Source organism: Lontra canadensis, unplaced genomic scaffold, assembly GCF_010015895.1.
Source record: "Lontra canadensis isolate GAN:19392208 unplaced genomic scaffold, GSC_riverotter_1.0 scaffold174, whole genome shotgun sequence".
Lineage (NCBI taxonomy): Eukaryota > Metazoa > Chordata > Mammalia > Carnivora > Mustelidae > Lontra > Lontra canadensis.
In genome coordinates this window covers 1,389,625-1,414,974 of record NW_022631168.1, presented here as the reverse complement: position 1 = coordinate 1,414,974, position 25,350 = coordinate 1,389,625, and the positions used below count along the sequence as shown (strand labels likewise).

The 25,350-nt window shown below is 42.1% G+C and overlaps 1 protein-coding gene across 5 annotated transcripts in view; it reads left to right on the top strand.

The window, feature by feature from the left end:
- F8 (coagulation factor VIII) overlaps window positions 1-25,350 on the top strand; it is a 110,355-nt gene that overhangs the window by 68,591 nt on the left and 16,414 nt on the right. For 3 of the 5 annotated variants that reach the window (XM_032846393.1, XM_032846396.1, XM_032846397.1), the window contains exons 15-22: window positions 5,801-5,954; window positions 8,141-8,353; window positions 8,618-8,846; window positions 9,013-9,195; window positions 10,549-10,665; window positions 11,132-11,203; window positions 13,567-13,652; window positions 16,580-16,735. In XM_032846393.1, the coding sequence (XP_032702284.1) occupies window positions 5,801-5,954; window positions 8,141-8,353; window positions 8,618-8,846; window positions 9,013-9,195; window positions 10,549-10,665; window positions 11,132-11,203; window positions 13,567-13,652; window positions 16,580-16,735 (1,210 nt within the window). The remainder of the gene's footprint in view (window positions 1-5,800; window positions 5,955-8,140; window positions 8,354-8,617; window positions 8,847-9,012; window positions 9,196-10,548; window positions 10,666-11,131; window positions 11,204-13,566; window positions 13,653-16,579; window positions 16,736-25,350) is intronic. The other 2 variants (XM_032846394.1, XM_032846395.1) reach the window with 2 other exon arrangements.

Genomic DNA, 25,350 nt, shown 5'->3' with positions numbered 1-25,350 from the left:
TGAACATAATTTGAGGATAAGCAGATAGGATTTGCTGTTAGGTTGAATATGGGGGAATGGAGAGAAAGGACTCAAAGAAGATTTTTAGTTTTTTTTCCTAAGCAACTAGGTGGATGATGATGACATTTAATCAGATGTGGAAGGCTTGAGGTAGAACAGATTCATTTGAAGAAACACTCAAAGGTCTATTTGGAACATATTTAGTTTGAGATGCCCACTAGACCTCCAGCTGAGAAGTTGAGTAGGCAGCTGAATATGAGTTTAGAGTCCAAGGAAGAGGTCTGTGCTAAAGATGAATAAATTTGGGAGTTACAAGCATATTGACAGCATTTGAATAGACTCGTTGGTATTACCAAGAGAGTAAAAGTAGATGTAAACCATGCCCACTTTAAGCTGAGTCCCCAAAGGTCTATGTCCTCAAGGTAACAGTAAACCAGTTAACCCACTTCAGTGATGTGCAAATTTCTGTTTTTTATTTTTTTAGATTTTATTTATTTATCTGATAGAGATACAGCGAGAGAGGGAACACAAGCAGTGCGAGTGGGAGAGGCAGAAGCAAGCTTCTCACTGAGCAGGGAGCCCGATGCGGGGCTCGATCCCAGGACCTTGAGATCGTGATCTGATCTGAAGGCAGACGCTTAACGATTGAGCTACCCAGGTGCTCCACAAATTTCTTTTCTTAATCATAATTTATGCAACTCTTGGGTTGGCAGTGCCTGCAGACATCTGGCAGAAGAAAACATTAAACTTCTCAACATCCTAGGCCTCAACTTATTTTCACAGATCTTTCAGATACAACATCCAGAACACAAAGATACAGGGTACAGGGACGCCTGGGTGGCTCAGTGGGTTAAGCCTCTGCCTTTGACTCAGGTCATGATCTCAGAGTCCTGGGATCAAGTCCCACATCAGGCTCTGCTCTGCAGAGAGCCTGCTTCCTCCTCTCTCTCTCTCTCTGCCTGCCTCTCTGACAACTTGTGATCTCTCTGTCAAATAAATAAATAAATTCTTAAAAAAAAAAAAAGATACAGGGTACAGAACAAAATTAAAGAGAAAGAAAGAAAGAAAGAAAGAAGCAAGCCAGCCACAGAAACAATAGAGAACCAAAACAACTCAGAGACTTAAGATCTAGGAATCATATACAGTTATTAAAACACTTATACATCGGTTAGAGCGTGGTGCTGATAAAACAGTTATACATCATGTAGAAAGAATTGGTGAACTAGTAGGTAAGTAAAATGAAGTAGTATGGAATGCAGCATGCAGAGATTTTTTTTAATGGAAAATATAAAAGAGATAATAAAAGACTATGGCCAACTGTATTTTCTACAAGTGTGTTGCCAATATGTTCTGTCCTATATGCTCTTATACAATATGACCTTGACATTCTCCCATTCAAGAGGTAAAATGTAATCCCCCTCCTCTTGGTCTGGACTAGCATTAGGACTCATTTGTGACCAAAAGAATATGACAGAAATTTGTGACCTATAGATGTGGAAATGATGCTGGTTCAGAAAATACTACATAGCTTACATCTAGTTCTCCTGGGATGTCTTTGTAAGAAATCTGATTACCCTGGTGCTGTCATGCTGGAAATGTCACATGTAGGCCTTCTGGTCATGAGTCTCAGCAAGTTCAGGTTTCCATTATTCTCCACCACGGCATCAGGCACATGAGTGAAGCCATTTTGGACCCTCCAGACCAGCCTGGTTGCCAGCTGACCCAGCCAAGCACTGCTGTAATTCTGACTTAGCAGAATTGACAAGTACCATAAAATGATGGTTGTTTTAAGACACTAAAGTTTTAAGGTAGTTTGTGATACAGCAACAGATAACCAGAGGAGACTTAAAGGATAGAGTGTGAAGGATTTACTTCTTTTTAATTGAAATATCAGAAGGAAAGGAAAGTGATTAAAGAAGAAACTGAATATTAAAAATTTTAAAAAGTCATCAATGCACAGATTGAGGAAGCGCAACAAATCCCAAACAGGATGAACTAAAAAAATCAACACCTAGGCATGTTTCATCAGAGTGAAACTTCAGAAAACCCAAAAGTCTTAAAAGCAGGCAAAGAAAAGAGACAGCATACACTTAAACAAGATACAGAAAGGTGATTTTTCAGTAGTGCTAATTAAAATAGAAAACGGGAATGATAGCTAGAAGACACTGAAATGCAATAACTGCCCATCAAAAATATGAATCAAAAATCAAGGCAAAATAGAACATTTTCCAACAAAAAGAAACAGAAACTTCACCCTAGCAAAAACCCACTAAAACTATTCTAATGATGTACTTGAGACAATAGGAAAATGATAATGAAAGAGGTGAGAGGCAAGAAGGACTAAAAAAGTAAAGAAAGGGTAAATATATGGGTAAATATAAATATAAATATTCTTTGTATAAACTGGCAAAACGTTTTATGAGTTCTAAGATATAATTCTTTTTTCACAATGGGTTTGCCACCAAAACACAGGTGTCATGAAAACCACCCCTATTTTAGAAAGGAAAACCACCCCTTAATTGGAAATATCAACACTGTCATCATTGGGCACATAAATTTGGGCCAATCCTTTACTCCTGGCCATCTGATCTATAAATGTGGTGGGATCAACCGAAGAACCATTGAAAAGGAGGCTGCTGAGATGGCAAAGAGCTCCTTCAAGTATGCCAGGGTGTCAGACAAACGGCCAAAAGCAAGTGTGGTGGTTTTTGGTACCTCCCCTTGGACACTGGAGACCAGCAAGTATTATGTGAGTATCACTGACGTCCCAAAACACAGAGCGTTCATCAATCACGTGAGAACCGGCACACCTCAGGCTGGGCAGACCCGTGAGCAAGCCCTTCTGGCTTACGTAGTGGGTGTGAAACAACTAATTGTTTACGAAATGGATTCCAGTGAGCCACCTGCTGCCAGAAGAGACACGAGGAATATGTTAAGGAAGCCAGCACCTATATTAAGAAATTTGGCTACAACCCCAGCACAGTAAGTAGTATTTGTGCCAGTTTCTGGCTGGAGTGATGACAAAATGCTGGAGCCAAGTGCTAACAAGAAATGAGACATCACCCACAAAGATAGCTTTATAAGACTGGTGAATCCCAGACCTGTACCCCTGAAAAAATAATACATTCGATGGTAATTAAATAATATAAATAAATAGATGGCTATGCCAGTGGAACCATACTGCTTGAAACTCTAGATTGCCTCCTATCAGCAGATCATCCAGCTGACAAGGCCTTTTGTCTGCCCCACGAGTACATGCACAAACTTGGTGGTACTGGTACTCTCCCTGTGAGCCGAATGGAGGTGTGTCCTCAAAGCTTTGCTCCAGTCTGGTCCGTGTTACAGCTGAAGTCTGTTGTAATGCACCATGAAGCTTTGAGTTAAGCTTTTCCTAGGAACAGTGTGGGCTTTGATATCAAGAATGTATCTGTCAGAGGTGCCTGGCTGGCTCAGTCAGTGGAACAGGTGACTCTTGAGGTTGTGGATTCAAGCCCCACGTTGAGTATAGATATTACTTAAAAATAAAATCTTAAAGAATGTATCTGTTGGGGCGCCTGAGTGGCTCAGTGGGTTGAGCCTCTGCCTTCAGCTCGGGTCATGGTCCCAGGGTCCTGGGATCGAGCCCCGCGTCAGGCTCTCTGCTCAGCGGGGATCCTGCTTCCTTTCCTCTCTCTGCCTGCCTGTCTGCCTGCTTGTGATCTCTGTCTGTTTGTCAAATACATAAATAAAATCTTAAAAAAAAGGTTTAAAATTTTTTTAAAAAGCATGTATGTGTTAAAGATGTTTGTTGTAGCAGTGACAGCAAAAATGGTGACAGCAAACATGACCCGCCAGTGAAAGTAGCTGGTGATTACCCTGAACCGTCTGAGCCTAACCGTTGCCGGGAAGAAGCTGAAAGATGACCCCGAATTCCAGTTCCTGTCAAGTCCATATGTACTGGGTGTTTCTTTGGATAACCTCCTCTGGGCCATTTCACTCTTCACAACATGAGACAGACCATTGCTGTGGGTGTCTCAAAGACTTCTGTGGCTAATAGGGTCACCAAATCTGCTCAGAAAGTTAAATGAATGTAATCTCTAATAACAGCCACCTCAGTCTTAATCAGTGGTGGAAAAACTATCTCAGAACAATCTCGATTTGCTATTTAAGTTTAATAGTAAAAGACTGCTGGGGCACCTGGGTGGCTCAGTTGGTTGGATATCTGCCTTGCGCTTAGGTCATGATCCCAGGGTCCTGGGATCGAGACCCTCATCAGACTCCCTGCTTGGTGGGAACCCTGCGGAACATACGTACGCTCAGCAGCTTGACTCTTAGATATGTGCCCCGCAGAAATGCATGCATGCGTTCACCAGAAGATGTGTATAAGAAGGTTCACAGCTGGGGGAAAAAAGATTCATAGCAGGAGCAGGACTATGTGTAAGCACCAAAAATTAGAAATGAATGTTCATAATTTTGATATATTTGCACAACAGAATACAAACTATAGCACACAACCAGAAACAAAAGAACGTATACAACATGGTTTGCCAAAATGGGCAAAACTCAACTGTGTTCTTTAGGGAAGTATATATACATAGTGGTAAAATTATAAAGAAAAGCAAAGAAATAATTATCATAAATATCACAACAGGGGTTAGGGTTAAGAAGAATGTCACTGGAAAGGCACAGACTGTGAGCCTTCTTTGGTGCTGGTAATGTTCTTGATCTGGATAGTGGTTGCATTTTTATACCAAAAGCACTTTGGTTTTATGTACTTTGTTATACAGTTTTAGTTCACAGTTCCAGCAGATTTTTTAAAAGATTTTATTTGACAGAGAGAAAAAGAGATAGCAAGAGAGAGCACAAGCAGGGGGAGTGGGAGAGGGAGAAGCAGGCCTCCCTATGAGTGAAGAGCCCAATGCGGGGCTTGATCCCAGGACCCCGGCATCATGACTGGAGCCCAAGACAGATGCTTAATGACTGAACCACCTAGGGACCCTAACAGATTTTTTAACTTCTTTTAAGTTTGTTTTTTGTTTATGTAATCTTTACACCCAACGCAGGGTTTAAACTCACAACTCCGAGATCAACAGTCACCGGCTCTACTTACTAAGCCACTCAGGCACCCCAGATTTCTTTTTAAGTAGAGGGAAGAAGTCCAAGGATTAAACCCTGGGGGCTGTTTAATATTCAGAATTTGTTTATAAGTCCTACATGCATTTAACATTCAACAAATACTTTTTGACCACCTACTATGTGCCAGGCACTTGTTCCAGCTGCTGGGAATACAGCAATACAGCAGTGGACAAAACAGACAAAACTCCTGCTTTCGTGGAACTTCTACACTAGTGAACTCTGGAGAGAGGGTATGTCAGGAAGATGGAGTGGTTACCTATGCAACATGTTGCTTGCTTGTCCAATAAGATGAGGACATAACAAAATTGATTATCAGCTGTAATAAGCCACTCACATGGTCTGGATAGTGTCTCCATTTTGCATGATCTTCATTTAGATCTCTTTTGTAAGCTCTCAATCTCTGTATTTGCAAATTTAATTTACATAGATGTCCCATGTGTTTAAAACTCTATACCCCCACCTACTTCTCCAGGGTTGCCCATCTCAGTGAGCTGCATCACTGTCCAGCCACTTGCCCAAATCAGAAACCTGGATGTTGTCTGTACTAACTCCTTTCTCCCTTCTTCGCTCCAGCTCATCATCAGCTCTATGGAAGTGTCTCCAGTACAGGGAGGGCAAGAATGTCAGGTGTTTCTACCTACCTGATCCATGAAGATACTGTTTTTTCTCTGCTTTTTGCCCCCAGGGCTCAAGGTAGGGATGTCGCTCAGTTCAAGAAGGTGGTTTTCCAGGAATTTACTGATGGGTCTTTTACTCAGCCCTTATACCGTGGAGAACTAAACGAACACCTCGGACTCTTGGGGCCATATATAAGAGCGGAAGTTGAAGACAATATCATGGTGAGTTTAGAACAATGAAGTTATAAGAAAATTAATCCTGTATGTATATTTTTGTCTCTGTTTATAAAAATAATGTACTTTCACTTTCTGAGAATTTTAAAGTATAGAAAATCAGGAAGTTAAAAAATAATCCCATAACTACCATTTTGGTGTATGTTCTCTTTGTCCTATGTATTCTTTTCTTTATGTGCTCAAAATTATGCAACGTGTAATTTTACCTCTTCTTTTTTTTTTTAAAAAAGATTTATTTATTTATTTATATTAGGAAGAAAGAAAGAGAGAGCAAGAGTGGGAGGGGCAGAGGGAGGAGAGAGAATCCCAATGTGAGGCTGAATTCCACAACCCCGAGATCACAGCTCTTCTTTTTGGACTAAATAGCATATTGTCAATATTTCTTCTTTTTTAAAGATTTTATTTATTTATTTGACAGACAGAGATCTCAAGTAGGCAGAGAGGCAGGTAGAGAGGAGGAAGCAGGCTCCCCGCTGAGCAGAAAGCCTGATGCGGGGCTTGATCCCAGGACCCTGAGATCATGACCTGAGCCGAAGGCAGAAGCTTAACCCACTGAGCCACCCAGGCGCCCCATATTGTCAATATTTCTTGTGTCATTAGAAATACTTTCTAAATATTTTGTTTTAATGATGGCATAATAGTCTATTATGTGAATTTATGATTTACTTAACCATTTACTTTGAACAACCTTTTAAATAGTTTGCAATGTTTTCACTAGTTCAATAATGTTGCAATCACAACCCTTTTCCTTGGGTAAAATTCCAGAAGTACAATATACATGAACATTTTAAGACTTTCTCTAAAGAATTATCTGTTAATGTCCTTTGCAGATTTGACCTTTTGAGGGAGAACTTTTCTTATCAATTTATATTACCCTATATTTTTCCAAGTTTGTCATCTTTTAATTTTATTTATAGTGATTTTTGAAATAAAACAGGTTTGAATTACTGATAGTAACCCATAAATCTTTCTTTTATGACACACAGCTTTCATATTTATAAAAATCCTTTCCTATACAAAGACTTTTTTCTTAAAATCACTTATACATTCAACTTTTGTTTACAGTTTAATTGCTTAACATTTAACCTTTTATTTTATTTATTTGTTTATTTTTTAACACTTAACCTTTTAACCCATAAGTAATTCCTGTAGACTACAAGTTATTTTGGTGCATTGTGTGAGCCAAAAATGAAAGTAGCTTATTCTTTTCCAAAAATCGTCATCCACTGGCCCAATTGATTATTGACTTTAAGGATATAGAAGGATCTAAAATTATGGAATTGGGGGCACCTGGGTGGCTCAGTGGGTTAAGCTTCTGCCTTCGGCTCAGGTCATGATCTCGGGGTCCTGGGATTGAGCCCCACATCGGGCTCTCTGCTCAGCAGGGAGCCTGCTTCCTCTTCTCTCTCTTCCTGCCTCTCTGCCTGCTTGTGATCTCTCTCTGTCAAATAAATAAATAAAATCTTTAAAAAAGTAAAATAAAATAAAATTATGGAATTGTCAGCAATTCTTTTTCTGTTTTGATTCTTATTTTAGTTTATATATGTCCTGTGAAACGTATAATTTTTTGAAATCTGAAGTCTTTTTTTTAAAGATTTTATTTATTTATTTGACAGACAGAGATCACAAGTAAGCAGAGAGGCATGCAGAGAGAAAGGGGGGAAGCAGGCTCCCTGCTGAGCAGAGAGCCCGATGTGGGGCTCGATCCCAGGACCCTGGGATCATGACCTGAGCCGAAGGCAGAGGCTTAACACACTGAGCCACCCAGGCACCCTGAAATCTGAAGTCTTTTTTAAAGATCATATGCATTCATCCTGGAATTTGTCATAAGAACCACACATGTTGATTCTTGGGCTTATGGTCTCTGAAAACCCCTGGGGTGATATTTTCCCTTTTACTTTTGAACAGCTTTTCAGTATTTAGGAATTTTCTCTTCTGCAACTTTAAGCTCATGCTTTAAAGATTTTAGAGTTCAAAAATACCTCAGTTTCCTCTGTAGGTAGAGTGTGATGTTTGGGTCCTGAAAACACCCATCCTTTGTACCACTTCCTCTGGATAAACCCCAAATAGGCATTGCTGTTAGGGATATAAACCTTAAGCTAAAGACTTTATATGATCCTAAAACATGTTACTCAAATTCTTTTTTAAATTTTGTATTTACTTTTTCTCTGCAGGTAACTTTCAAAAACCAGGCCTCTCGTCCCTACTCCTTCTATTCTAGCCTTATTTCTTACGAGGAAGATCAGAGGCAAGGAGCAGAACCTAGAAGAAAGTTTGTCAACCCTAATGACACCAGAATTTACTTTTGGACAGTGCAGCAGCATATGGCCCCCACTAAAGATGAGTTTGACTGCAAAGCCTGGGCTTATTTTTCTGATGTTGATCTGGTAAGCAGGTGGACATTGCACTGGCCACTTACTGGTTGAGAAGAAATAGACTTCGTGTTATCTGCTGAGAGTTTTTCTATTTACTGTAAGCTTAACGGGAAGATTCTGATAGGGGAGGTGCCATCATATTTGTGTTTGAGAACGATCACTCTGGAACCTACCAGATCAGGATTGGTTTGGAGTGGCATGGAAGTTGATAAGAGATCTATCCTGGTTCATAGGCGAGGGCATTCATGTTCATAGGATTGATGTCTTCTCTCTCAGGAGAAGGATGTGCACTCAGGCTTGATTGGACCCCTTCTGATCTGCCGCAGCGATACACTGAACCCTGCTCACGGGCGACAAGTGACAGTGCAGGAATTCGCTCTGTTTTTCACTATTTTTGATGAGACTAAGAGCTGGTACTTCACTGAAAACCTGGAAAGGAACTGCAGAGCTCCCTGCAATATCCAGAAGGAGGATCCCACTCTTAAAGAAAATTACCGTTTCCATGGTAACATACCCCACCCCCAGTTATTACGCAGGCTGAGGCTTGGACAGTGAATTGAGAGTGTGTGTATAGGAGTGTAATCCTTGTAGGAATCAATATTTTTTACTGGAGGAGAGGGAAAGAAACTTCTGTAATGGATTTCAACAGCCTTCTCTGTGTTCTCCTCCAGCAGTCAATGGCTATGTGATGGACACACTGCCTGGCTTAGTAATGGCTCAGGACCAAAAGATTCGATGGTATCTGCTCAGCATGGGCAGCAGTGAAAACATCCATTCTATTCATTTCAGTGGACACGTGTTCACTGTACGGAAAAAAGAGGAGTATAAAATGGCAGTCTACAACCTCTACCCAGGTATGAGCTAATTTCTGCCCTTTTTGTCCACCTGCTGACGTACTGAGTACTTACTTTGCATGGTGCAGGCACTGGGGAAGCAATCCATGAACAAAGCCAAGAAACTCCCTGATCTCAGGTAACTTACTTTTTCAAGTAACATAATAAATAAATTAGCCCAGAGGGGTGCCTCAGTGGCTCAATGGGTTAAACCTCTGCCTTCGGCTCAGGTCATGATCTCAGGGTCTTGGGATTGAGCCCCGAATCACACTTTCTGCTCAGCGGGGAGCCTGCTTCCCCCCCACCCCGTCTACTTGTGATCTCTTTCTCTGTCAAATAAATAAATAAAATCTTTAAAAATAAATAAATAAATTAGCCCATAAACAGGATAATTTCAGATACAGATAAAGGAAATAGAGCAGAATAAATGAATAATTAATGTTGCGGCACTTTCCTGGGCTGGAGTTAGGGTTTCCACTGTCTCAAATGCACCAGTAGTTCTCCATGGGGTGAATTGTTTATGTCCATAACCAGTATAAGCATGACTCACAGTGTTGATCAAAACACAGCTTTATTCTAGGTCTCCACCGCCCCTTTAAAACAGGTTTAATAGTGGGAGCAAACTTTCCCTGTTTCTGTGTTAAAATTCCAAGAAGTTCAGTGACTTTCCTGCTCACTCTTCAGTAATAAGCTCTCCTGCGGCTGCTTCACGTCACACATACGCCTCCGACCCCGAACTGCAGGGTGTACTCCGAGAGGCCTATTTCAGGCAAGGATGGTGTGGTTGAGCCCTCTCTTCCTCTGCCTTACGTTTATTGTGTGTCCTCCCCAACCCCTTCATGGCTGCTGCTTTGAACTCCAGCATGGAAATGGTAAAGGTTAAATGCTAGGACAGTTCTTATCTACTTACAACGGACACCTTTATTCTAGGGAGTCACTTGTGACTCATGCCTCAGCCCCTCGGTACCCCCTCTAACTTCTTACTGCTGGGTTGAGTTAGCCCTCAAGGCAGCCCTAGTGGCCTAGGTCCACGAGGACCTCACCCTCACTTCCCTGGCCCAGGGAGCTCACATCTGGTTTATGGGGGGGACAAAAAAACACAATAACCTTTGGCACTCTGAGAGTGTAGTGGCTCTCTCCTGTTCCCCCACCAGCCTGTCTCTCCCATTTCCCAGGGGTGGGGGCTATCAGAACTCAATCTTCAGTACCTCCAAATTGGCGGGGTCACATAGCAAAGCACTTTGGCTTTGAGGGGGTCAAGAGTGGTAGAACTGACTTAGGTGGCTCTCCTTGGGTGTTCTGCATAAACCAATGCATCTCGTGCTCATTTTTTAGTAAAAAGAAATAATTTTTGTTCCTTCTGTTTTTGAAAAGGTGTTTTTGAGACTGTGGAAATGCTACCATCCAAAGTTGGAATTTGGCGGATAGAATGCCTTATTGGCGAGCACCTACAAGCGGGGATGAGCACTCTTTTTCTGGTGTACAGCAAGAGTAAGTAGCTTTCCTCCTTCCTAGGATGGTTGCTTTTATCAAGAAACAAATACAAGCTCACAGTCATTAACAAATCTGTAATGAATATTGCTGGTAGAAATCATCAGAATCCTCAGGGAAGAGCAAATATGTGCGAACCTGAAGCTCTAAGTATTTAACAAACTGGTGCTAAAAATAACTTCGTTCTCACAACTTTGTGAAGCTCCAGCATCTCCAAGAGCAAAATCTGAAACTGAATTTTGGTTCAGTTGCCAAAGATAACTTACAAATATGGCTTGGAAGAGTTCAAGATTCAACCATAAACAAGTCAGAGTGTGGATGGTTCTATTAGAGCGAATTAAATGGCATGGTAAACAATAGAAAGTATCGACCATTGCTTGGTATTCGCCCGTTCTCACTGGCTTGCCTTTGTGAAGGCTGAATTTTAGGTACTGCTAGCTGTCACAGTCCTCTCCTTTGATTTCAGAGTGTCAGACTCCGCTGGGGATGGCTTCTGGACACATCCGAGATTTTCAGATTACAGCTTCAGGACAATATGGTAAATACCAGTATTTTGTCTCCCAAGATCTGGGCTAATAGTATCTTTTTTATTTCTGTTGGATTTAGATAACCCATCCATCTCCATCCTTCTATTACATCTACTCCACAAGTGCGTCTTAAATCCATTTTCTCTTTTCTGATTGCCACTGTTCAAGCTACTATCACTTCTCATGACCACCTCCTTACATGTCCTACCTGCATTCCCTGGTGCTCCCCTTGAGTCCATTGTCTTCACTCTGCTATGAGCAGTGACAGGAAAGCTTGAGCAGGATCTGCAGTCAGCTCCCAGATACTGTTTTAGAGCAACAGTAAGCAAACTATGGCCTAAAGGCAAAATCCAGCCCACCAATTATTTATTTTTTTTATTTTTTATCAACATATAATGTATTATTAGCCCCAGGGGTACAGGTCTGTGAACCACCAGGCTTACACAGTTCACAGCACTCACCATAGCACATGCCCTCCCCAGTGTCCATAACCCACCACCCTCTCCCAACCCCAGCACCACCACTTATTTTTATGTAGCCTTCAAACTAAGAATTATTTTTCTAGTTTTAAATGATTGGGGGAAAAAAAGAAGAAGAATGTCTCATGACATGTGAAAATTATGTGAAATTCGATTTTCAGCATCTGTACCTAGAATCTTGTACTGACACATACAGCCAACCCCACTGACCTAAAGTTGTCTGTGGCTGCTTTCACTCTACCACAACAGTTAAGTAGCTGAAACCAAATGATCGGCAGAGCCTAAATTATTTATTATCTGGCTGTTTACAAAAGAAGGTTTGTCAACCCTGTTTTAGAGGGAACAAAGTGCCATTTGAAAACAAGGCCTGATGAGACACCGGGGTAGCTCAGTTGCTTAGGCATCTGCCTTTGGCTCAGGTCATGACCCCAGGGTCCTGGAATCCAGAACCTAGAATCCAGGGAGCCTGCTTCTCCCTCTCCTTCGGCCCCTTCCCTTGCTTGTGCCCTCACTCTCTCTCTCACTCTCTCTCTCTCTAGCAGATAAATCCCAGACCTGTAGTAGTCACTCTTCTTATTTATCTATTTATTTATTATTAACATAAAATTCATTACTTGTTTCAGGGGCACAGGTCTGTGAATCGTCAGGCTTACACAGTTCACAGCACTCACCATAGCACATGCCCTCCCCAATGTCCGTCCCCCAACCACCCCATCCGTCCCAACCCCCTCCACTCCAGCAACCCTCACTTTGTTTCCTGAGATTAACAGTCTCTCTCTCTCTCCTTTTTTTTTTTTTTTTTTTGAGATTAACAGTCTCTTATGGTTTGTCTCCCTCTCTGGTTTTGTCTTGTTTTATTTTCCCTCTCTTCCCCTCTGATCCTCTGTCTTGTTTCTCCAATTCCTCATATCAGTGAGATCATATGATAATCGTCTTTCTCTGACTGACTTATTTCGCTCAGCATAATACCCTCAAGTTCCATCCACGTCGTTGAAAATGACAAGATTTCATTTCTTTTATGGCTGCATAGTATTCCATTGTGTATATATACCACATCTTCTTTATCCATTCATCTGTTGATGGACATCTAGTTCTTTCCATAGTTTGGCTATTGATAAAATCTTTAAGGAGAAGAAAACGAAGCTTGAGAGTTATATACAAAAATAATATTATTTGTCTGTAGGCAAGAGGATGATTTTTTTTAAAGATTCTATTTATTTATTTGACAGAGAGAGAGAGAGAGAGAGATCACAAGTACACAGAGAGGCAGGCAGAGAGGGGAGGAAGCAGGCTCCCTGCCGAGCAGAGAGCCCGGTGCAGGGCTCGATCCCAGGACCCTGAGATCATGACCTGACCTGATCATGACCACTGAGCCATCCAGGCGCCCCAAAAGGATGATTTTTTTAACTTTCATTTTTACTCACATTTTATTTCTCATTAACTAACTTTTCTAGAAGGAACATACATTATGTAATAAAGAAGTAATGATAGCATTTTATAGTACTTGTAATACATTCCAGTACCACCTAATTAGAGGTGCTAAGAATAAACAAAATTATTAAGTTTAAAAAATTAAATACTACTGCACTTTTTGCCTTTATCTTCTCCTCAGCTAGGCTTAGCCTTTCTCAAGAGATCAAATTTAGGGGCACCTGGGTGACCCAGTCTGTTAACTGGCTCTTGATTTCAGCTCAGGTCATGATCTCAGGGTCTTGGGATAGAGCGCCTGTGAGTCTGCTTGTCCCTCTCCGTCTGCCCTTCCCCCACCCCTATCTCCCCTACTCCTGCACCCCCCAAATAAATAAATAAAATCTTAAGAGAGAAAGCAATTTTATTCCTAAGTATCTAGGACCAACACAGCTGAATCTAATCTCTTTCTCCTTTCTTGGGCAAAGGACAGTGGGCCCCAAAGTTGGCCAGACTTCATTATTCTGGATCGGTCAATGCCTGGAGCACCAAGGATCCCTTCTCCTGGATCAAGGTTAGAAAGCATGTCACATTCAGTCATGTCATGATTCCTCTTGCAAGCTCAAAACAAAAGTCATTTTTATCAAACTCCAGGTAACCAACAGAGAAAGAACAGAGTGTCTTCTGCTTGTTTGCTAGTCTGATCCGGTAAACTAACTTGGAGCCAATGACTGAGACAATGTCTTTAGGATTACTCAGTTTCTTTTTAAATGACTAGATCTTTCAAATTTTCTCATTTTCCCATTTCCTCTAGAGAAGCACTGTCCAATATGATAATTATAATCTGAACCACAAATGCAAACCACATGTGTAATTTTATATTTCCTAATAGCCACATTTAAAAAGAAACATGTGAAATTCATTTTAATAATATATTATATTTCATCCAACATATCCAAAGATTTTATCCAGTGAACATGGGTTTACTCATGGCCCTGACCCCTTCAAGGGCGAACATACAGGGACTTGCTGCATGAGCGCTGAGGGCAGCGTGGAAATGCCAGCGCAGCCTGTCAGCCTCACCACGACAGTAGGTTCCCTCTAGAGCCCGAGCGTGCCCCCCGCCTCTGGTGCTCACTGCCCAAAGACTGCCAGTTACAACTCAGTTTGAACTGACTGCTCGTGAATTCCTGAGAATTTTTGTTTCTTGGGAAGCTGCCCAACCCCATTTTCTGACCTTGCATTTCTTTCAACCTTACGTGTATCCCTGGGTGGCAGACACTGTCATCTCTTTGTGTGTCCTGCCTCTGTTGTGCCATTGATTTATTTATTGTGATAGCATTGTCATTTCCATTTGGGGAATTATATGTCCTTCACTGGCTACAACCTAATGAGACTAGTAAATAGAGTGCCTTTTCCACGATCGGCCAAAGAACCCAAGTCGTACACTGTGTTCAGGTCCTACACACTAGATTTGGCCCATTGTTCCAGCTTGTCAAGCTTCTGTCTCCCAAATAATTTCTTAGTCTTCCCAGTTTCACTGAATTTACTGCTCGATCAGTAAACATTTTTATACGTTAGCCAATTCATGATCAATATATTGAAGAAGACAGGGCTTCCTTACTGTGTATTTTAAACAACTCCAAGCATTTTTTTTTTTTAGATATTGAAGGTTGTGTGTGTGTGTCCTTTTTTTTTTTTAAAGATTTTATTTATTTATTTGACAGACAGAGATCACAAGTAGGCAGAGAGAGAGGAGGAAGCAGGCTCCCCACCGCACAGAGAGCCCGAGGCGGGGCTCGATCCCAGGACACTGGGATCATGACCTGAGCTGAAGGCAGAGGCTTTAACCCACTGAGCCACCCAGGCGCCCCCAACTCCAAGCATTTTTAACAAATCCTCACCACACTGTTACTGTCACCCTCATTTCAGATAAGAAAGCTGAAGCAAAGAGAAGTCACTTGCCCCAAGTCATATAGCCAATGAGTGGTTAAGCCGAAATTCAAACCGTGATTGTTGGGGTCCAGAGGCCTCATTTGTAATCGTTATACTCTGCTGTTTCTAGAACCCCCTTTAGGTTGATAATCATCTACTAACGGCCACAGTTTGCTTATGGTAATTGAACCAGTTACAAATCCACCTAATTGTATTATCAGCCAATTCTGTATTAAATCTCCTCATCCTTAAGGTGCTTTTTTTTTTTTTAACCATCTGTCCTACTAAAGCCCAGGTATACATTTTCTTGTTCTGGTAACTTTATAAAATAAATACCCCAGAGAAATAAAGAATTATATTGACTTAACAAAAAAAAAAAAAAAAAAAAAAAAGCAAGCAATGGCTCCAGGGAGCCAGGGAGGCGATCAGAGCGGCGCAGCTGCAGTGCTCCCACTGGCACACCAAGCGACTCTCACTGCTTTGCTTACTTCCCTGTGCAGAGATGTGTCTCGCTGTCACAGTCTAACATGGCTGCATACACAGGTGAAAATGTTGACTTTCTGATGGCCAGATTCCTCCAAGATTCCAGTCATAATGTAGTCAAGGCACAAGAAGAAGATGAAGTAGATTAGATTGGCACTTTGCCAAGAATTCATCAGTTATAAAATGTAGGTGGGAAAGGCTGGCAAGACTTCATTAAAGACTGTATTAAAAAGACCTCGCACGTGGTGTGCCTGGGTGGCTCAGTGGGTTAAGCCTCTGCCTTTGGCTCAGGTCATGGTCTCGGGGTCCTGGGATCAAGCCCCACATTGGGCTCTCTGCTCAGCGGGGAGCCTGCTTCCCCCTCTCTCTCTGCCTGTCTCTCTGCCTACTTGTGATCTGTCTCTCTGTGTCAAATAAATAAATAAAATCTTTAAAAAAAAAAAGACCTCGCACATACTGCATGAGGACATAGTACAAGTCAGTTCAACAAACCACAGAATTGGTGCACCTGGTACTTCCATTGTCTGCACCACAACACCATGAGCAAAAATGAAGTCTCTTCATTTGGGCATAGCATGTAATGGGCCGAGATGTGCTGTAGCTTCTGAAGACCTTGCTGCTCTCTGTCCTGTGTCTGCTTGACTGTGTACACAAAAGGAAGCAGAAGCATAGAGAAAGCAGCACTTAATTTGTCTGGGTGAATCAGAAAAGAGTTTCTGAACTCACATGTAAAGGAGGGACAGCAGTTTATAGTGCTGACAGGGAAGGGGACTGGCCTGGGGAGGGGAGAGGGGAGGAAATGGGCTCTGACTCTGCTGAGGTTGAAGTGTGGGCAGAGCACTAGGTTATGTGGCTCCATATGCAGCACATCGACTTGAAAGTGGTCTGCTTTGTCAGGCAGGAAGTAGCCTGGGGACCCAACTCAGCGCCTTTCCTTCTTGTTCCCATCATTTATCTCACCACTTCACACAGATCCAAGGTACTACCGAGCGTATCTGTATTGGTATAGACCCTTCTTAAGCCAATAATTAATTCCAGAAGGTGGTACATACATTTAAAATAAAGTGTTGTTTTAACTGGCAGGTGGATCTATTGGCGCCAATGATTATTCACAGCATCATGACCCAGGGTGCCCGTCAGAAGTTCTCCAGCCTCTACATCTCTCAGTTTATCATCATGTATAGTCTTGATGGAAAGAAGTGGCAGAGTTATCGAGGGAATTCTACCGGGACCTTAATGGTATGTAATTAGTTCTTCCAAGACAATGCACGAATGTTTTAAAGAGCTTTTGACAAAGATTGCAGATATGGGACAAACACTCCTAGCTTCTATGAACTTAATTCCAAAAAAGATTTTTCAACTTATGGGCAAAGGAGTGATTATGGACATAGGGAGAAAAAGTAGTAGCATCAGGGGCACCTGGGAGGCTCAGTCAGGTGAGCATCTGCCTTCCGCTCAGGTCCTGATCCCCGGGTCCCTGGGATCGAGCCCCACGTCAAGCTCCCAGCTGGGTGGGAAGTCAGCTTTTGCCTCTCCCTCTGCTCATTCTCTCTCTCTGCATCTCTCTGCCTCAAATAAATAAATAAAACCTTAAAAAATTGTTAAAAAATAGCACCAAAGATCTCATAGATAATAGAAATGAAGAGATGTTCTATTTACAGAAATCTGTGGTTAGGGCTGAGTGGATTGATAACATTATGAGTTTGCTTATGGATATTTTGAGTTTGAGATGATAGCAGGGAAATTTGGTTGAACTCCAGCAGGCACGAGATTTAAGACTTGAGTTTAGGGGGGCAGAACCATGAATGGACGTGAAGATTTGTCTCTTCCACATAAAAGAATGGGTGAAACCTTGGGAAATGATCAGGAGACCCTAAGTTAAATAGGCTTGAAACATTAGTATCATTGTCTATCCCTCCCTTATTTCATGCCTCCTGATGCACGGGTTCACAAGTCCAGCAGTTCTTTCTTTGTAATTCCTCTCAGAGGGCTTCTCCTGCATTTATTCAGCTGCCACTGTTGCCTTAGGCCCCCTCACCTCACTCTGCATCTGTTACGCTACATTCCTAATTAGTCATCTCTGGCTCTAGTCTCTCCCCTGATAAAAGCTGCACATCTTTTTTTTTTTTTTTTTTTTGATAATCATTTTATCAGTCCTCTGCCTAAAACCTTTCAGTGTCTCCCTCTTCTCTTCAGAATAAAGTTCAGAGTCCTCAAATGGCCCTGGGCAAGATAACTCCTGCGTTGCCCGTTAGATCCACAGTCCTGCTTCTCTACCCTGCTTCTTGGTCTTCCGTCTGACCTGTGTGAAGTACAGCAGCAGGCTACCTTATCCTCTAGCTTTTGGAAAGTGCTGGCAAGAGAGCAGAGGAAGGAAGTAGAGTAAGATCAAAACATTTATTCTTGGGGCACCTGTCTGGCTCAGTTGATCTCGGGGCTGTGTGTTCAAGCCCCACATTGGGCATTGAGTTTACTTTAAAATATATATATATATGATATTTATATATCATATATATGAGATATTTATTGATATGATATTTATTTGTTGAATTATTTATTTATATATGATATTGATATTGATTTATATGATATGATATCATATACATATGATATTTATTCTCCTGGCGCCCTGCTTTGTAGAAGATTTGGCTATTTCTCTCCACTGAAGGTCACTGCTGCCTTCAGAGTGGCTTTCTTTCCCTGGTCCGGTTACTATCACTGAGTACCAAACCACCCCGAAACCTAATGTCCTAAAAACAACCCTTCTCTTTGGTTCAGGGATTCTATGGGTCAGAACTTCTAGTGCAGTAGAGGTCGTTGGTTGTGCTCCGCAATAACCAGGGCCTCAGCTGGGGGCTGGAAGCATCTAGAAGCATCTTCACCTGTATGTCTGGTAGTTGGTGCGGACCAGCCTTAGCCAGGACAGCATCTGGGGCTGTCCCAGGCCAATTCCATATGGCCTTTCCATGAGGTCTGAGCGTTGCACAACATGACGGTTTCACATCCACCCAGATTCAAGGGAAAGGGACAGAGACCCCACTTCTCAGTGGGAGGAATGTAAGGAATTTGTGGTCATTTTTATAAAGCACTAGAAGAGTCTCCTGTAAGATTCTGCTCCCCCTCCGGTTCTACTCCCAGTCCTCCTCCCACCAGGCCTAGGGTTGCTAATACCCTGCCCCCACCTACCTACTGAGTACCTTTATCAAACTTCTCTCAAATTATTATAATTGGAGTAGTTCCTTATTTCTTGTTCAAACTCTGTCTTATACAGTAATTAATGCCAGAATCAGCCCTAAGGAAATACCTTCAAAATGGAATTCTAGGATTATGTTGCTAATATATTCAAGGAATACAGGTGTGATTTCCTTCCTCGGGGAGAAGATTGCATGTTGGGCAATCCATGTTACGTGGTGGTATCACAGTTTCTCAGAGCATCACCAGCAGTGCTATGGAATGAGTTACAGATGGTGAGAAAGACAATGGGAGACTCAACTGACAGAGGCATTTAGTCACTCTGGTGAGAACTATGGCATCAGCTGATTGTACAGTGACCTGTCAACCTGTTATAGCCCTTCTTTTTATGGCACACATAGGGGAAAATAAATTACACAGTATGCACAAGAACACCCGTGAACATACATGAACATACATGAACGTATATGGAGAATCAGGACACGTCCACGGTGTTCTAGAGGAGTCTTCCGTATCCTGTGCTTGTAGACAGATACTTAGACTTAAGACCAGGTTTAAGGGCTGAGCCTATGAACCGCAGACTTGCAGTGACAATTAAATGGCCCAGCCCATCAGGTCTGTTACGCTAAGGTGTGGAGAGTTACTGGTGGAAAGAAGTGGAGATCTGAGACCTCGATGAGGCTGAGAACTGCCAGTCTCTGAGGCAGTCGTCTTTTCTCTGCATAGTCTTTCAGTGACTGCACCGGGAATAGTTGCTTCACGAGCCAGGCTCTAACCTCCTGAGAGCCCCTGTTCAGCCACTTTAAGAGACAGATGAGTCATGGGGAAATGACAGACACCACAAATGTATTCAGCTGTGATAACAAGAACTTTTCAATTCCAGATGCGGTCTCTTCTCTGGAGCAAATTAGCACAGCCCTAGGCACCTGGTACAGATGGAAAACCGACCTAGAAAATGCTTTTTCCTTCATTCCCATTAATAAGCGAAATCAGAATAGATTTGCATTTACAAGGTGGGAACAAGAGTGTTCCCTTTACCTTTCATGTCTCTGGACAATGCCAGCTCCCTTGTTCTTTGTTGTAATGTGGACCCCCGGGGACTCCAAACATTGTGACATCCCCCAGAATACCATACTGGTTCACGCTGGCAGGACCTGGTAAACAGGAAAGAGCAGTCACTCTAAATGCTTTTGTGATTAATATGCAGAAACACACACACACACACACACATGCGTGCGCGCGTGCACACAGACCCATGTATAAAACAAAGAAGCCTATCTTTTCTTGACTTCACTGTGAATGGATCCCATATTTTACTCTTTAATGCTCACTGTTAGTTTTAAACAAACACTGTTTTATCACATTTACAAAGTGAGAGTAGCTTTCCCAGAGATTTCCCAGTGCTTTGCTGGGGCTGTCTAGTAGCATTCCATGACATTCCATCAGCAGCTTGAAATCAGGTCTGATGGGAGTCTTTACATCATGGAAGGTCATCTTTGGTAGGATCACACTCAGAGTGTACCGATCATTAACAACTTAGCTGGATTCATTTTGGTTACATTTTATTTAGAATTTTTCATCTTTACTAATCAGTAAAACTGGTTTCCCTCTTCCAGGAGCTCTATTTACAAGGTTTGGGCATGAGAGTGATATTAAACTTGAAAATAAAGTAGGAAAGTTTCCATCTTTTCCTGTTAACTTGCTGGTCTAGACTGGCTTCATTAGTGTAGTAATCATGTGTTTAATCAAAGCTAGGTAGAAATGCCACTGAGCTTTGTCTTTCTGAGTGCTAGATGCTTAGCTATCTTCTCCCTTCCTTATCTGAGCATCGGTATTCTCATTTTCTATTACTCGTAGCTAATGTGAATGTATACATTCGAGTTGTGTCTCTCCACGTGTGCCATAGAGCATTATCTACATACACACATATTTCTCTCGTTCTCCCTTCACCATAGTGGGTGAGTGTTTGTCTATTCTATTGGATTTTCAAAGAATCAACTCTTGGTCTTTTTTTTTTTAATTTTTTAAATTTATTTTCAGCGTAACAGTATTCATTGTTTTTGTTTTTTTTTTTTAAGATTTTATTTATTTATTTGACAGATAGAGATCACAAGTAGACAGAGAGGCAGGCAGAGAGAGAGGAGGAAGCAGGCTCCCTGCTGAGCAGAGAGCCCGATGCGGGGCTCGATCCCAGGATCCTGGGACCATGACCTGAGCCGAAGGCAGAGGCTTTAACCCACTGAGCCACCCAGGTGCCCCAGTATTCATTGTTTTTGCACCACACCCAGTGCTCCATGCAATCCGTGCCCTCTCTAATACCCACCACCTGGTTCCCCCAACCTCCCACCTCCTGCCCCTTCAAAACCCTCAGATTGTTTTTCAGAGTCCATAGTCTCTCATGGTTCACCTCCCCTTCCAATTTCCCTCAACTCCCTTCTCCTCTCTAATTCCCCTTGTCCTCCATGCTATTTGTTATGCTCCACAAATCAGTGAAACCATATGATAATTAACTCTCTCTGCTTGACTTATTTCACTCAGCATAATCTCTTCCAATCAAACATAGATTTGAAGTTGTTGGTTTTTTTAAAGATTTTATTTTTATTGTTTTGAGAGAGAACATGAGCAGGAAGGACAGGTTTTAAAAATTTATTTATTTATTTGAGAGGTAGTACAGGGAGGGGCAGAGGGAGAGAATCCTCAAGCAGACTCCCTGCTAAGTGTGGAACCCAATATGGGTTTCAATGCCACGACCCCGAGATCATGACCTGAGCCGAAACCAAGAGTCTGGTGCTTAACCAACTGAGCTACTCAGGGGCCCCTGAGGTTGTGTTCTATTTCATTAATTTCCCTTTAAAACTTCAAAAATTCTTTTACTTTCTTTTGGTTTTATTTTTTGTTTCCTGGAACCTGGAGTTTAATGACTAGTTCATTTATTTTCAGTCTTTCTCATTCAATGTGGTAGAAGCATTAATAATTACTCTCATGGAGGTCATTCATTTACAAACAGCTACTGAGTAACTGCTGTGTTCTAGGTTCTAGTAGAGGGATGGGTAGGCTAGAGCCCATCCGTGGATTTGGACTACCACCGGCTTTTTATGGACTGTGAATTAAGAATGGTTTTTATAGGTTTAAAGTTGCAAAACAAAGATTATGCAATAGAGATCACTTGTGGCCTGAAAAGAGTAAAATATTTCCATCTGCTCCTTTACAGAAAAACTTTGCAGACTGCTGGTTAGGTTAGTCTAATGACACGAGAAACACCTAGGCAGTTACCATTAACCAGACCACTTCCATTTCAGAGTTTGCCCAATGTGGACACTTCAGTCTTAGTCGTCACTCTCCAGTGTTATGGTCCTCAAATGTTCTTATATCTCTGTTTCGTTCACATGCAGAATATGTTTCATCGGCAATATTTCTCATCACAGATGTCCCACATAAAGAGGGAGGGGGAACGTTTAAGGACCACTGCTTCACTGCCCCCATCCTCAATAGTCTATAATGTAAATGCTAATTTTGATTTATCAGTGAACATTTCAGTGATGTGGCTCTTTCCTTCTGGCTTTCAGGTTAAAAAGAAAACTATTTTTAATGTGCTTTAAAAATACTTATTTTGGGGTCATGTTAGAAATCAGTGTTGTTTTGACATTAAGTTGATAATTAGCAAGTGATTTTGTCAAAGTCTGTGAAAATCGCTGAAATCTGGCCTTGTCCCAGCTGTCTATGCTATAAAGTTTCTGAGGGAGATCTGTAAATGAGCCAATGGCAAATGAAAAACAATCTTCATGTTTTCTAGAATTATACTGGTATACCCAACACCAAGCTCTCTGGTAATCCCACCCACCCCACTTCCTCAATACAGGGAGTTTAGACCCGAGGCCTAAGGAGGCTTTTCCTTAAGCCCAAATCCAAATACTTTCACAGTTACATATCATAACTCCTGAACGTTCTTGTCATAATGATGTGGTTTGAAGTGCAGTTCAGTAGCCTATGGCCAAGAAAGAATTCTTGAGACTTTTTCAGTGCAGAAAAGGGTTTTTTTTTAATTATTATTATAGCACAGGGACAGGACCTGTGGGCAGAAAGACCTGCACTGCCGTTGTGAGGAATGGTGGATAAAGTAAGATTTTCTATTCTATGGAAGGGAGGGTAACATGAGGGTCCCAGGAAATTGAGTCTATAGGTTTCTAAAGGTTCTGGCTATTGATAAGATTGCTTTTTTTTCATTTTTTATTTTAAGTACTTTATTTATTTATTTATTTGAGAGGGAGAGAAAGAGCGTGCAAGCAGGGGCAGTGGCAGGCAGAGGGAGAAGCAGATTCCCCACTGAGCAGGGAGCCAGATGCTCAATTCCAGGACCCTGGGATCATGACCTGAGCTGAAGGCAGACACTTCACCCACCGAGCCACCCAGGCGCCCCAAGATTGCTTTTTTTTCTTATGAGTCAGTTAGACAGTTGCAAAACTGATGGGAGATTCATGTCGTGTGTGACTATGATCTCTATCGATTACTCATTTATTTTTCCTCTTCCTTTGCTCTTGGGCAGCCAGCAGTGCCTGAGGAATGTCACACCTTTCCCACCTCTAGGGAACCCACCAGGCACCCCTGAAGGGTATTAGCTTGTGCTTTGTCCTCAGCATGCCTTCTGCTCCCTCATCAATAAGACAGTAAGGCAGCTGGCCAGGCCTGTAGCCCAGGGTGAGAGGAGTATACTAAGAAAAAGCAAAACCAAAAAGGACCATGCACCCTAACCACTTTTTTTAAACTACTTTCTTTTTTAATTCCAGTATAAATAATGAACAGTGTTATATTAGTTTCAGGTGTACAGTGTAGTGACTCACCAACTCTATACATTACTCATAGGGCTCACCACTATACGTACACTTTTAATCCCCATCACCTAGTTCACCCATCCCCACACATACCTCGTACCTCGCCTCTGGTAACCATCAGTTTGTTTTCTCTACTTAGTTTTCTCTACTTAGGTTTTTAGTTTGTCTCTTCTTTTTTCTTTCAAATCCTTTGTTTCTTAAACTCCACATGAGTGAAATCATATACTGTCTTTCTCTGACTTATTTCACATAGCATTATAACTCCTAGATACATCCATGTTGCAAATGGCAAGATTTCTTTCTTATGGTTCAGAAATATTCCAATTTGTGTGTCTTCTTTATCCACTCATCTATGGATGGGTACTTGGGCTGCTTCCATAATTTGGCTGTTGTAAATAATGCAATAAACATAGGGGTGCATATATCTCTTTGAATTAGTGTTTTCATTTTCATTGGGTAAATACCCGGTAGTGAAATTACTTGACCAGATGGTAGCTCTATTTTTAACTTTCTGAGGAATCTCCATAGTGTTTTCCACAGCAACTACACCAGAGGACATTCCACCAACTGTGCAAGAGGGTCCCTTTTTCTCCACATTCTCGCCAACACTTGTTTCCTGTGTTTCTGATTTTAGCCTTTCTGACAGATGTGAGGGGATACCTCATTGTGGTTTTGACTAGCATTTCCCTGATGATGAATGATGTTGAGCATCTTTTCATGTGTCTGACACCCTACGCACTTTTGCAGTAAGTTAGACTAGGCTTCTAGGGCTCCGAAAGACCCTTCTAGGCAGCCAAGTGAGAGCATGGGAATGTTAGCTGCTTCTGTCTCAGATGGGTCTCTCTTGTATTCCGTTACTTATTGCTTCCACACTGTTGAAGTAGGGGTAGTAAAGGTTACCCTGAAAGTCCCACCCATTTTGAGGCACTTAAGGCACGGTGACAACCCTTACCATATTCCGCCCCCCCAAACACACACACTGAAGGCAAAACAGAAATCTGCCAAACCGTGTCCTTAAATGGCACCCCAAAAGATTAGTACTGTATACAGCATCAGCCTAGAGGATGCATTTTCCCAAAGCTGAATGACTGGAGAGGGAGATTATATTCTGAAGAGTTCTCGTGATCACTCTCACAACTGTAGAGAGAAAAAAAATTGAATTTAATAACACCCAGTTTGTAACATTTGCATGTAACATGTGGACCAAGAATCTTTGTAAATGTAGTACTTTGAAATGAGTTGCTATCCTGCTCTTGGGGAACAAAGACACCGTCCCGCATAGGCACGACCACGCGATGCGAAAGAACCGTGCTGATTTTACACAGTTGCATTAAGGAAGAGTTGCAGAGAGATCCCTACTACAAATAAAAGTTGTCACGTGGACTAGGCGTACCTCTGGGGCTAGAACCTAGAATCGGAACGGTGAATTCCAAGGCACATCGGGCCCATCTGCGTTAGAACACGCCCCGCCCCTTGCACGGGACCCAGTGGCCTTGCAGCTCTCTGAGAGGTCCACGTGGCAGAGGGTCTCTGTAGACTCCTGGCCTGGCACAGCCTGAGGACTAGGCACACTGTCTGTGTCAAGGGGATGACTACCTCATGGACCTGAAAGACAGCCATCTGTTTTTCTCCTTTCTGCTTCCCGATTATGTGGAGAAGCTGTTCCCATGTTCCAGATGGAAGGAAAGCTAAAACCCACTTTAGGAGCACCCGAAGGGCTTTCTTATGGACCTGGGGCTGTAGCCACAAGGGCTTAGGTCGTGGAATCATCCCCACGAATAGGTGTGGGGCGGACGAAACAAAGAACTTGGGTGGTCACTTGGATAGACACTG